The sequence below is a fragment of the Mastigoproctus giganteus genome, chromosome 8 (assembly GCF_048544385.1).
Source record: "Mastigoproctus giganteus isolate SK-2022 chromosome 8, ASM4854438v1, whole genome shotgun sequence".
Lineage (NCBI taxonomy): Eukaryota > Metazoa > Arthropoda > Arachnida > Uropygi > Thelyphonidae > Mastigoproctus > Mastigoproctus giganteus.
In genome coordinates this window covers 93,314,211-93,328,042 of record NC_143582.1, presented here as the reverse complement: position 1 = coordinate 93,328,042, position 13,832 = coordinate 93,314,211, and the positions used below count along the sequence as shown (strand labels likewise).

Below are 13,832 nucleotides of genomic sequence, written 5' to 3'. Positions count from 1 at the left end.
CCCCAGGTCCATGTTAATGCTACAGCCAAACTGGACATGGTCAGAGACATCACCTGAAGAGGGGCCTCATTTTCAGTGTAAATATTTTATAAAGTAGTGATAATTTCTAATATTGTAATAATAATAGTTCTTATGACCAAAAGGTATGTATGACAGAAAAGTATGTATCAAAGTATGGATGAATTAAAACTCTCTAACACAATTTTTTTCTGTCATCCAACAAATTTTAATGAAGGAAAGTTGTTCAAGATCAATTGTTTGCATTTTTGGTTTATTTTAGAATTAGCTGAGGTATACGATGCAAGAAAGCAAGCTTATGCAGCATCAGCCAAAAAAAAAAAAAAAAAAACCCTCCCATTCCATCCATCCATTCACTCTAAATGACTGTCTATTTCAGACTTAAATTTATTTAACCTATCAACTTCTACAACAAGAGATGGAAGTCTGTTCCAGCAATCAACTACCAGCTGGTTAAATGCAAATTTCTGCACATGTATTCTATAACTGTCTTTGCTCAATTTGAATCTATGCCCCCTCAGGTTCGTAATCTAAGCAAGAGGAAGAATCCCATCAGCATTGAGCTTGCTCAACCTGTTCAAGGCCTTATAGACCTCAATCAGATCACCTTGCAGATATTCGACTCCGGGCACTGCAATTTTCAGAACTGAAGCCATTCATGGTAAGAGTACCAACTTTCCCCTCACCAGTCTTGTTGCCCTTCTTTCTACTCATTCTAGGAACTCTACATCCTTCCTAAAGTGAAACCTCCACACCTGTCCACATTACCCAAGTTGTGGCCTTACCATTGCCTTGTACAATGGGATAATCACCTTCTTGTCCCCACTAGCAAAATTCCTGTATCTCATTGACAACACTCCATGACCTGCTCTGGCAGCCCATCTGCACTGCTCAGCAAATTTCATATCTGTCTGCACAAATATTCCCAGGTCTTTTTTACTCTCTACTTCCCTGAGTGTAGTACCACACAGTTGGTACATTTCTCTTGGGTGACTGCTACCCATATGTAGTACTCTGCATTTGTCAACGTTAAACTTCAGTTGCCACTTCTCAACCCATTTGCCAAATTAATCTAGATTCTGTTGCAGTAGCATCATTTTGCAGCAAGAATTCCACATGCCGTTGCCACCTCTCCCCATTCTTAACAGTGGGCATTAACAATGACAGTACGCATTCTAGGAATGCATACAGTCATTGTAAGGATTTTGATAAATGTGTTAAAAAATTTAATTATCTTCTATACTCATTCTATGAAAAAATAAAAAGGTGTTTAAATTATCATTCAAATGCATATAAAGATACCTATCAAAGATTTGGATTTTTGGAAAATCTAACTAACTTAGATGAAATTGATATTAAAAAATCCAAAAATTTGACTTCATTTTATAAAGAAGATTTAAATGAAGTAGAATTTGTAAATGAATGTAAATATTTAATCTCTCATTAGAGAAGAATTAAAAAGCGGAACAAAATCCTTGTTTGAAATAAAGACAACTATTGAAAAAAAAAGAGCACATTTAAAATGAAGAAGGAGAAAGTGATACAGAAGAAGAAATTGACACTGATCATGTACAAAACTTAAATTTATGAAAGAAACACATAAAAGAAAACAACTTAGTTCAGGTTTTTCCAAATATTGAAATTACATTACGTATATATCTTTGCTTAATGATTTCAAATGCCAGTGAAGAAAGATCTTATTTCCAAATTAAAATTGATTAAAAATACTTTGAGAAGTGTTATGACAGAAACGAGACAATAATTTAGCTATTCTTATCGCAGAAAATTAAATTTTGAATTCTTTAGATTTCGGTGAATTAATGGAAGATTTGCTAGAAAACCAAGAAAACATGTAATATAAAAGCATTCTTAAACTTAACTTGTTAAGTGTTTAAATTTTATTCTTATACCTTTTTATTGTACAATAAATAAATTAAAAGTTTCTATTAAAACTGTTTTTATTATTACTTTATTTTTATTTTTTTATGACCTCTTAGTTTCCAAATGTAAACTAAGAGGTCATAAAACATTTTTGACCTCTTAGTTTACATTTTTATCAAGGAATTATTATTTATAAATATAAATATATAAAAGGGGCCTCAAATTTAAATATGGCAGTGGCCTATTTCATCCTTAATCTGGCACGGTATATATCCCCCATGTGCAAGTTTGTTTGTTATTTGGTTTTTTTAGGAGCATTAGCAACTAAGGCCATATTGCTCCGGGATATGCGGTGGTCATTCCCTGACCTTTCCGCATCCTCCATATTTGGTGGTGACGGGCTCGAACCCCGGTCTAATCAAGAAGCGTGTGCTATGCACTGCTGCTCCTTCCCACCTGGCTACGGAGGTGCCTCCATGTGCAAGTCCTGAAATACAGTATCTAGCATACTGGAGGTGTGAATCGACATAAGCAGGGGTGAAGATGTGGCACCCAGACAACATGGAGAATGCTGCCCCTCTGCATTACAGGGCAATACATGGTGGTAGATGGCTCTCATCAACTGGTCCAATACCACCACTTTACTTTGCTTATCGAAGGCTTGAAGTGGTGGAACTCATGTTTAGTCCCCAGACAAACCTCCAGCAACAGCACCATCTCTTCCATCATGTAGTATGATTGATGACTTTTGAGGTTATGATGGTTGGCATAGTTGGTATCATGGGAAGAACCAAATTATTTACATTTCGAGGACAGAGCTCTAAAATAGTGATCGCAGGCCAACCACTAGATAGTACACCTGACTGAACCTATCGGCAACTCTCTAGGAGACTTCTGGATCAGCTAGTGTATAGCTGACCCAAACGATTTGCCACAATGCCTTACTCTGCCAGATAGTGACTGGAGGGAGTCTGAGTAGTGATTATGTGGAGGGGCATTGTCGAGACCATGTTATATCAAGGAACTGGGTATATTTTGGTTTGCTTTGGTTTTTTTTTTTTTTTTTTTTTTTTTTTAGGAGCATTAGCAACTAAGGCCATATTGCTCCGGGATATGCAGTGGTCATTCCCTGACCTTTCCGCATGCTCCGTATTTGGTGGTGACGGGCTCGAACCCCGGTCTAATCAAGAAGCGTGTGCTACGCACTGCTGCTCCTTCCCACCTGGCTACAGAGGCGCCCCCTGGGTATATTCTTGCCATGTGTATGCTATATACTTCTACTACATTATAAAGTAATGGAGAAATCAATTAACTGCCAACTCTTAAACTATCCAGAAACCTTCAATCTGATCAACAATTGCCAGTATGGATTCTGTCAGTGTCGATCCACTGGTGATATTTTGGCTTATATTACTCATCTATGGTCAAATTCAATGGAAATGTTTAGTAAAACTCAAGTAGTTGCTCTTGGCATTTTACTGGTGCAGCATAAGCCTTAGGCTTCCTCGCACCATATAGCTAATAATAATAAAGTCTTTGTTCGTTACTGCCATAAAAGTCTTGTAAATAAGCTTCCATCTTATGTTTTGACAACCTTTTTTCTAAGTGGGTATCCAGTTTTCTCTCTGACAGCTCAACTGCAGCTGATGATGGTTCTCTGTCTTCTAACTTCTCCACTAATGTTAGTGTTCCCAAAGGAGCTGTTCTTTCTCTCACTATTTTCCTCTTGTATATTAATGACCTTCCATTGACTGGAAATCCTATCCATATTTTTGCTGATGGTAGCACATTGCATTCCACCTTCCAGTTTGAGAAACCTTGCCCTGCACAAATAGCTTCAAGTTCTTGTTGATTTCGATCATTCTAAAACTCAGTCAGGTCTTATATCTTGCAAAAAATTATTCTGCTCCTATACTTATCTTTGATGGCACATTGATTGCTAAATAAGATCACATATCTCTATTGGAGATTACCCTGACTTCTAATTTCTCTCCTATACTTATCTTTGATGACACATTGATTGCTAAATAAGATCATATATATCTCTATTGGAGATTACCCTGACTTCTAATTTCTCTTGGCATAAGCACATTACAAATATTGTTTCCTCTGCTTCTAAAAAACTGGTTTTTCTCTTTTTCTCTCTGCATGACTTTTCATCTAAACAGCTGTTCACTCTGTACATATCAAAAACCCACCCTGCCATGGAATACTGTTCCACATCTGGGGGCGATGCCCCAAAACCTCTCTCAGGCTTTTAGATTCCATTCCAAACAGAGCAGTTAGGTTAATTAATGACTCACCTCTAACAGAGTATCTCCACTCTCCACCTCAAATGTTCTGTTTCTGCTGCATGCCTTTTCTATAGATACTTCCATGGGCACTGTTCTTCTGAATTGGTTTCTATAATTCCACCTCTCCCTTCCAAAGCGGTCCAAATTCATGACATAAGCAGTCAACATCCTTTTACTGTCCAACTTCAAACTCACAGAACGAACTTTTCTTCTTCCTCATTTATTCATTCTGGAACAACCTTCCTTCATGCGTATTTCCAGAAAATTACATTCTACAGAAATTAAAGTCTAATGTCAACAGGTATCTTCTTTCATCTTCTCAACCTTCAGCCCATGAATGGTATTATAGGTTCTATTACCTATTGTGTTTAGGGTTTTCATTAAAAAAAAAAAAGTGTCTGTATTAAATGCTAAAAAAAAAAATCACATAGTTGGCATCTGATTAAGTTATCATTTTAAAAGTTATTTAAAACTTATATACTTACAATTAAAAAAATATATGTTCATGGTTTTTCATAAAACTTTTAAAATAGAGAATAATAACTCAAATTATTTCCTACCTATTTAAAGAAAAAAGCTGAATGTGGTGCAGAATAACTCTACATGCCTTTACATTAAAGAGTTTTTATGCAAATACTGGAGGATTAAAAGTCCATTAAAAATAATATCAGGATTGAAATAAAAGCTAGTTATATGGAAAATATATGATAAAATGCTAAATAAACAAGAGTCTATTGCATATTTAAAATTTTCCAACAATTACAAAAAATACAAATACTGATTAAAATAAGATTAGGATCATGTTTATTCTCTTAAATATATAATTTTTTTTGCAATTGGTTAAAATGAAGAGAAACAGAAAAAATGAAATATAGCTCGAATAATTTAGGAAAGGCTGAAAAGCACACTAAGAAATATATAAATAAAAAAAAAGAAGCAAAATGTATCATAATTAATAAATAAGGAAAGGAAACAATGAGGTTGCAAATCACTAAAAACCATACAAAAAAGCAAGTACAGCAATTTTTGTGCGAATCAAATACCTTGAAATTCCTTTTCAGCTGGAGATGGAGGTGGTGTTTTTGTTTCCCTTACCACCCTTTCCTTGTGCGCTATTTAAAAAAGGAGGTTTAAGACAAAGTCACCTAATAACATATGGTATATATCCGAAATGATGTAAAGTTTCTGTTTACAGGCAGTACTCGGACTTACGGCAGGCTATGTTACCAGAAAATGTGCCACGCAACATAAGTCACAAATGATTTTCCAAAAGAAATAATGATAATATTAAAGGATTACATTCCTGACCAAGTGCTTGATATGCAACTCTTATGTCTGGATATTTAATTAAACTATAGCATATTTAAATCATGTATATAATACCATATTTTATGGACGATAAGATGCATTAAGCCATAAAGTAAACCATGTTTAAAAGGAAAATTTTGAGAAAAAATTTTTTATTGCATATATTTATAACATAAATTAACAAATGTTTACTAAATAAAATGACAATATAAAAGGAAGCTTTTACTCATCATGTAAAGGCAATAATGTGCCCACATTAATATCACACTTGTCATTATTAAACTATTATTTACTATTGTTTTCTTCAAAGATAACATGGGCCATAAAGTACAATGCTGATTCCACACTTATAAAAGACTTGGTTAAATGTGAATTAGGGTTAAATTTAATAGTGTCTGCAATTCTGTCCAGAAACAACAGGAGAGAGTACATAATGAGAGTCTTGTCAATCAATTCAGCCCTGAAGAGATTGTACAAAGCTCATGGGGAGGAATTTTTCTCAGTGTTTCTGTGCTCATTAACAGGCGGAAGCCTGGTTCTACAGGGTTGGGATACATTTAAATAAAAAGGGTGCAAGAATATTTTCTGATGCAATGAAGGCACTGGTAGGTGGGTCAGAAAACTGCTAGCTTGGGGGATACACAGACTAATAAATTAACAAGAGCTGTAGCAGAGGTGAAAGTGATTCTTGCACTGCATTTATTGGAACATGCAGCAATCCAGAAAGCAAGTTACTGGGGATTTCAAGGCCTGCTGGGTCATATTGGAACAAGGAAATACAGAGATTGTGTTAGGGTAACTAAGTGTAAGAACAGGTGATGTACACCAATGCCAAGATCTTAGTAAATATGTTTGAAGTCTGAAAGTGTGGATGGCAACTCACTAGTAACTTAAATGTGGATTAACGTAAGTCAAACCTATGTAAGTCGAGGACCACCTGTACTATTTAAATGAAACATTTTTAAAATATTGAATAACTCTTCATTGAAATAATTCCTTAAAGGACAGCTTCATAATTACCACATACTAATTACAATAACCAAAAATAATTTTAATTTTAAATATTTAGTATTTCAATAAATAATTAAATAAAAATCACAATTTTTAAAAATGCAAGTTATGAAGTGTATAAGGTCTTGAGTGGTTTGGGTAAGCTCAATGCTGATGGAAATCTTCCTCTTGCTCAGATTATGCACCTGAGGGAGCATAAATTCGAATTGAATTGTTGTAAAATAGATGCATGGATACTATTGTAAAATAGATACGTGAAAATTTACCTTTATCCAGTGGGTGGGTTGATTGCTGGAACAAACTTCCATTGGTCATTGTAGAAATCAATAGCTTAAACAAATTCAAGGAAAAAGTGGATGTGGATGTGTGAAATGGGCAGTTGGTTTTTTTTTTTTTTTTTTTTTTCCCCTCTATTGGTTGATGCTGCCTCTTTTGGCTGAAACTTGGTTTCTTGCATCATAGCCTCTCTACTAATGCTAAAAAGCAGCTATGCATTGATTTTTTTAGAAGGGTAGAATATAATTATGAATATCTGGCATCGACTTTACTGCAATATTATAAAGATATGGGTTGCTGAATGCCTTTGAAAATTCACTTTCTTCATTCCCATCTCAGTTTTTCCCCTCAAAATGTCAGAGATGTAAGTGATGGGTAAGGGGATTGCTATCATAGGGACATATCCACAATGGAAAAGCAGCCAAGATTATTTCCAAAATGAGAGGTTGTTGCCGGTTTCTTAAGAGAGAAAGCAAAATGAACTATAAGAAAACTTTCTGAGTGGAAAACATTTCTAAAGAAATAGAATGTATATATGTAGTACATTATACCAGGTGTGGCAATACAGTTCCCAGACTGGTGCAGTTGTAATCTTGTTCGATGAGTTTGATTGAAAATAAACAGAAGGGGTATGTTTCAGTTCAAACTTCCTCTAACAGATGGTTGTACAGATTCATTGTTCAGTAGGCTGAAAGGTTGCAAGTAACAACCAGTTTCGTTAGTAGCATTAATGTTGCGTGTCATGATTTTGCAATGGAGCAATGAACAATTATAAAATTTTAGTTTAAAATGGGAAAATCTGCAACAGAAATGTTAAAAACTGTTTATGGGTGATGAAACAGTTAAGTCGTACATTGAATTGTATAAGAAGTCAAAAGATGGGCATGAGTATGGTTGCAATGACCAAAAGTGGGTGTCTGCCAATCTCTCGAGGTGAGGACAGGGTTGCAAAATTTCAGGAAATTGTGGCAAGAGATCATTGTTTGACCCTCAGAATGATGGCTGATAAGTAGCATATGAATAAAGAGATGACTAGTCAAATTCTGCATGAAGATTTGGGGAAAAGGAAGGTCTGTGCAAAATCCGTGCCGCACAGCCTCATGGATGAGCAGAAGCAATGAAGAGTGTCATCATGTGAACACATCATCCAGACTTGTTGGTACAATTCTAATTTCCTTGACTGCATTATCACTGGTGATGAGTGTTGGGTGTTTCAGTGTGATCCAGAGACAAAGTGACAGAGCACACAGTGGACTTCAAAATCATCAAGGCCCAAAAAAGTTTCATTTATAGAAGTCCAGGATCAAGATGCTGATCATGTTTTTAAACAAACAGGATGTGACTCATGAGGAATTTTTTTTTTATCTGGAAGAGAGTCAAATCTATGTTCTATGTACAAGTGCTTCTAAGATTATTGAAGTGTATTTCCTGGGTGAGGCTGCAATATTGTGAGAAAGGCAGCTGGTTTTTGTTATACAACAATGCCCCTGCCCATTCTGCACTTGTTGTGTAGATATTTATGAAGAAACATGACCCTGTTTCTTCTATCCACCCCACACAGATCAACTATCCACCCTACTCTCCTGATCTAGCACTAGCAGATTTCTTCCTCTTTCCCAAGGTGAAAGCTGCCCTCAAAGGACAGAGATTTCAGGTTGTTCAGGACATAAAGAAAAATATAACCACTGACCTGAACATCATCTTTTTGGATGCCATTACTGACTCTTTTTAGAAAAGCATATTAATTTATTCAGATGGTAATTATTTTGAAGAAAAATTATAATAATTTTTGGGATTCTTCACTGTTTTCTTTTTAATACACCAGTCTGGGAACTTTGTTGCCACTTCTTGTATGTTTGATTAACGTACAGTAAACCCTCGCTAATCCAGATTAACTGGGGAAGGGGGGGAGGTCATCTGGATTAGTGAAGCAAAAGAGAGCCCTAAAAGACAAAAAAAAACTAAGAACACAAATCAATGGAAAATTTAATCATATATGTAGTGCTGATGGGGGGGAAAAAAAAATCACTGCAGAGCCTTTATTTAAAAACTATAAGAAGACAATACATTTATTCACAGATAGATAGATAAATGTATTGTCTTTTTACATTTATCAGGTGGTGTTGGCATCACATGCCAATGCCACTTGATCGTTGCTATGAATACCACTTAAATACAGCTTCTTCCAGCAACCCTTCTTTTGACTTTTTAAATTTTTGTCTATTTGATACACTGCTTTTATCACTTCCCACATCAAATTTTAAAGCAAATATCTTTATAGATTGTTTCCGCTTTTCAATATCTGACACAGCGGTCAGCCAATACCAAATTCTTCAGCAATTTTTTTTCCAGAAACACTATTTTCAATTTCAAAGTTCTATCACTTTGAGCTTGTTAATGATAGTTAAATCAGTGCATATTGACTTATGTACATCTGAGTTGGACATCCGACTGATTCAGATGTCAACAACAATACTGAACAACATGCAAGACAATGTAATGTATGTTCTGCCTCTCTCTGCACAGTCAATCAGTGTGCAGTCAAGAGTTACTAATCTGCCTTACTAAATTCCATGTGTCTTTCAAAGTACTTAAGTGTGAACAGAATTTTTCATATTTCGATCCGGATTATCCAAATTAACTGTAACTGCATTAGTAGTAGTGGCATGTGATGCAAGAAAGCAGTGTATGAGCTTATGCAGCATCATCCAAAAAAAAAAAAAAATCACACAACCATTCCCTCTAAATGTTAGCATTAGCATTAGTAGAGGCATATGATGCAAGAAAGCAAGCTTATTCAGCATCAGCCAAAAAAAAAAACAAAAAAAAAAACACACACACCACTCCCATTTCACCCCTCCGTTCGTTCGAAATACCTGTCCAGTTGAGCTTTAAATTTGTTTAGGCTATCAACTTCAACAACAAGTGATGGAAGTCGGTTCCACCAACCAACCACCCGCTGGCCAAAGGCAAATTTCCGCACATCTATCCGACATCCGTCCTTCCTCAATTTGAATTTATGCCCTCTGAGGTGATTATTCTCAGCAAGATGAAGAATCCCATTGGCATTGAGCATGCTCAACCCATTCAAAGCCTTATACACCTCTATCAGATCACCTCGCCGGTGCCTAGTCTCCAGACTCTGTAATTTGCAAAACTTAAGCCTTTCTTCGTAAGAGCAACCCTTTGTTCCATTCACTAATCTTGTTGCCCTTCTCTGTACCCGTTCCAGCAGCTCTACATCCTTCTTGAAATGAGGCCTCCAGACCTGTATACAGTACTCAAGATGTGGCCTAACCATTGCCTTATACAAGGGAATAATCACCTCCTTATCCCTGCTAGAAAAATTCCTGTATATCATTGACAAGACACCATGAGCTACTCTTGCAGCTCGTCTGCACTGCTCAGAGAACTTCATATCTGCCTGCACAATTACCCCCAGGTCCTTTTCATTCTCCACCACTGTCAGTATAGTACCGCAGAGTTGATACGTTGCTCTGGGGTTACTGTTTCCCATATGTAGTACTTTACATTTGTCAATGTTAAACTTCATTTGCCACCTCTCAGCCCATCCGCTCAACCTTTCCAGATCCTGTTGCAGCAGCATAGCGTCAGTAGTGTCCTTAACAACCCTGCCAACCTTTGTATCATCTGCAAACTTGGACATTAAACTTGATATCCCATCATCAATATCATTCATAAACACCGAAAACAACAACGGACCCAACACTGAACCCTGAGGAACTCCACTAATAACATTAGTCCACGTTGAGCAGTGTCCATTGATTACCACTCTCTGTCTTCTGCCACTCAACCATCCCCTTATCCATAGCAGCAATTTGCCTCCAATGCCACACTGCTCCAATTTGTGCACATCATGTTTGTCCAGTTCCTCCTTAAATTTATTTAACCTATCAACTTCCACAACGACAGATGGAAGTTTCTTCCAGCAATTAACCACCTTCTGGCTAAAGGCAAATTTCCGCACATCTATTCTACATCTGTCTTTCCTTAATTTGAATTTATGTCCCCTTAGATTCATAATCTGAACAAGTGGAAGAATCCCATCAGAATTCAGCATGCTCAACCCATTTAAGGCCTTATATACCTCAATCAGATCACTGTGCAGGTGCCTAGTCTCCAGCCATTGCAATTTGCAGAACTTAAGCCTCTCTTGGTAGGTAAGAGGATCCCTTCATTCCCCTCACCAATCTTGTTGCCCTTCTCTGTACACGCTCAAGCAAATCTACATCACCGAGGGTTTACTGTGTTTTAAAATAAATAAGAATTGTTTTTAAGTTGCATATATATTATTGTATGGTATTTGAAGTTGGTTGTTCATTAAGTTACTAAAATTTCAATATAACATTTAATGGAAACAAAACAGAGATCTAATTTTCGTATTTTTTGGAATCAAGAGATCAATTTCCCTTAAAATCTACAACTTTTTCTCTGGAGGTATGAAAATTTTTTTTTTGTTGGCCAGTGGTATTATAAGCTATCAAATACTATTAGTAATCAACTATAAAACTCAATAAACTCCATTATAAAAATATTACAATATATTCAAAACTGAAACTTGGTTCTTTTAAGTTCTGGCAAATCATTTCTATCAAGGTTAGTAAGTATATACTTAACTGCTAATAATTATCAGTATTAATAATGGCCACATGGTGCAAAGAAGCCTATGGCTTATGCGGCACCAGCCAAAAAACAAAAAAAAAAAAAATAATAATAAATAATAATATTATGGCGTGGAGAAGAAGGAAAAGGCTACCTATCTGATTGACATAGCAGTACCTAACACTGGACAAGAAGGAAAAGGCTACCTATCTGATTGACATAGCGGTACCCAACACTGGCAACCTGCAGAAAACCCATGGGGAAAAAAAATCAGGAAGTACAAGAATCAAAGACAGGAGATCAAAGAGATGTGGCATATGCAACAAGTAATGACCATCCCGATCATCATGTATGTAGGGTCTTTGGCACAGGTGTGGTGCCAAAGACCCTACATAACAGCCTAGCAGCAATAGGGCTCCCAGTGAACACCTACAAGGAACTCCAGAAAGTCGCAATCCTGAACACCTGTAGGATAGTCAGAGAGTTCCTCGACCAACAGTAACACCAGACATAACAAAAACCACCCTATGTACTTGGTAGCAATACCCGTCACGAGGTGGAACCCCCAGTCAGGGAGAAATAATATAAAGAGAAATAATAATAATAATAAAATGAAATAATAAAAAATACATAAATTAAAATAATAAGAAGAAAATTTAAAAATATATAATAATAATAAAAATTAATAAGAGAAAAGGAAATGGACAATCTATGCATTTCCCTCCCTCTTAGGTAATTTCCCCAGATTGTCAGCCTCTACCACTCATGTAGGTAACTTATTCCAGTAATTTATAACTCACTGGCTAAATAAAACTTCTTGCAATCCAGTCTAAACAACTCCCTCGTAACTTGAAATTATGGCCCCTAGTTCTAGAATCATTTATAACCATGAAAATTTCATCCTTATTCATTTTGCTTATGCCTCTCAGAGGCTTAAACATCTCAATCAAGTCCCCTCTAAGGTGCCTAGTTTCCAAGCTCTGCAACCCACATATTCGAAGTCCTTCCTCATATGGACGCCCTTTTGCCAATCTCACCAGGCGAGTTACCCATCTCTGGACCCTTTCAAGAAGAACAATATCTTTCTTTAGGTGTGGTCTCCATACTTGAACACAATATTCCAAGTGTGGTCTAACAATAGCCTTATACATATAATGGGATTATGACATTCTTATCTCTACTAGCGATTGTTTGAAAAATCATCGATAGGATACCATGGACCCCTCCTTGAAACCAGTCTACAATGCTCGGAGAACTTCATATCTGACCTTATCGTAATACCAAAGTCCCTTTCCTCCACTACCAGCTTTAGTTCAACACTGCCAAGTGTATAAGTTGTTTTGGGGTTACTGTTCACCAGGTGCAATACCTTACACTTTGCTGGATTAAAGCATAGTGGCCATTTTTCTGACCATCACTGAAGTCTATCTAGGTCGTGCTGAAGAAGCTCTGCTTGATGGCAATCATCAACTACTCTACTAATCTTTACATCATCTGCAAATTTAGACTCATGCCCTCTATCTCTTCATCAATGTCATTTATGAAAATCAAAAACAACAATGGTTCTAATACTGATCCTTGGGGAACCCCACTTCTTACATCAATGCAATTTGAGGAATGACCATTTATCACAAACCCTTTGCCTCCTGCCCTGAAGCCATCCTGCTATCCATCTAAGGATTTTCCCAGTGATTCCAACCTGTTCCAGCTTATAAAGCAACCGCTCATGTGGGACTGAGTCAAATGCTTTGCAGAAATTCAAATAAACAACGTCGAAATTATTCCCTGTCCAGCTCTTGAGTGACCCTGTCAAAATAGCTAACCAGATTAGTTAGACATGATTTTCCCTTTAAAAAACCATGCTGAGTATCCTTCAGAATTCCATTTCTATATAAGTGATCCTGAATTCCACCCTTGATCATTGCCTCCAGGATTTTTCCTACTACTGAAGTTAGACTGACCAGTCTATAATTTCCTACTACACTCTCTGAACTGTCCTTATGTATTGGAGATACATTGGCACTTTTCCAATCCAACGGAATCACTCCCAAGTCCAGTGATGCTCTCATAATTAGCCTCAATGGTTCAATGCACTCACTTGCCACCTCCCTTAAGATTACAGGGTAAATGCTATCAACCCCAGGAGCCTTACTGGACTGTAGGCTCGAAAGTTTTTTCATTAAATACATGTGTGAAATTTCAACATCATTAATTACATTTTTTTCAACTTCACTCCCAGAATTTCTCAATGACGTGAAGGGTTTTTCTTCTGTAAATATATTGATGCAAAGTAGTTGACTTCATCTGCAACTTCAGCTGGGGTATCTAATACTATCCCAGGTCCATTACATAAGCTTCCAAGCTGCTTTGTCCTTCTCTTCTTTGCATTTATATATGTGAAAAATTCCTTATCCCCCCGCT

At 36.5% G+C, this 13,832-nt stretch overlaps 1 protein-coding gene across 2 annotated transcripts in view; it reads right to left on the bottom strand.

Annotated features, from left to right (window-relative positions):
* Window positions 1-13,832, bottom strand: part of LOC150081718 (uncharacterized) — a 1,674,628-nt gene that overhangs the window by 364,548 nt on the left and 1,296,248 nt on the right. For both annotated transcript variants that reach the window (XM_090378825.1, XM_090378826.1), the window contains one exon: window positions 5,237-5,305. In XM_090378825.1, coding sequence (XP_090234951.1) covers window positions 5,237-5,305 — 69 coding nt within the window. The remainder of the gene's footprint in view (window positions 1-5,236; window positions 5,306-13,832) is intronic.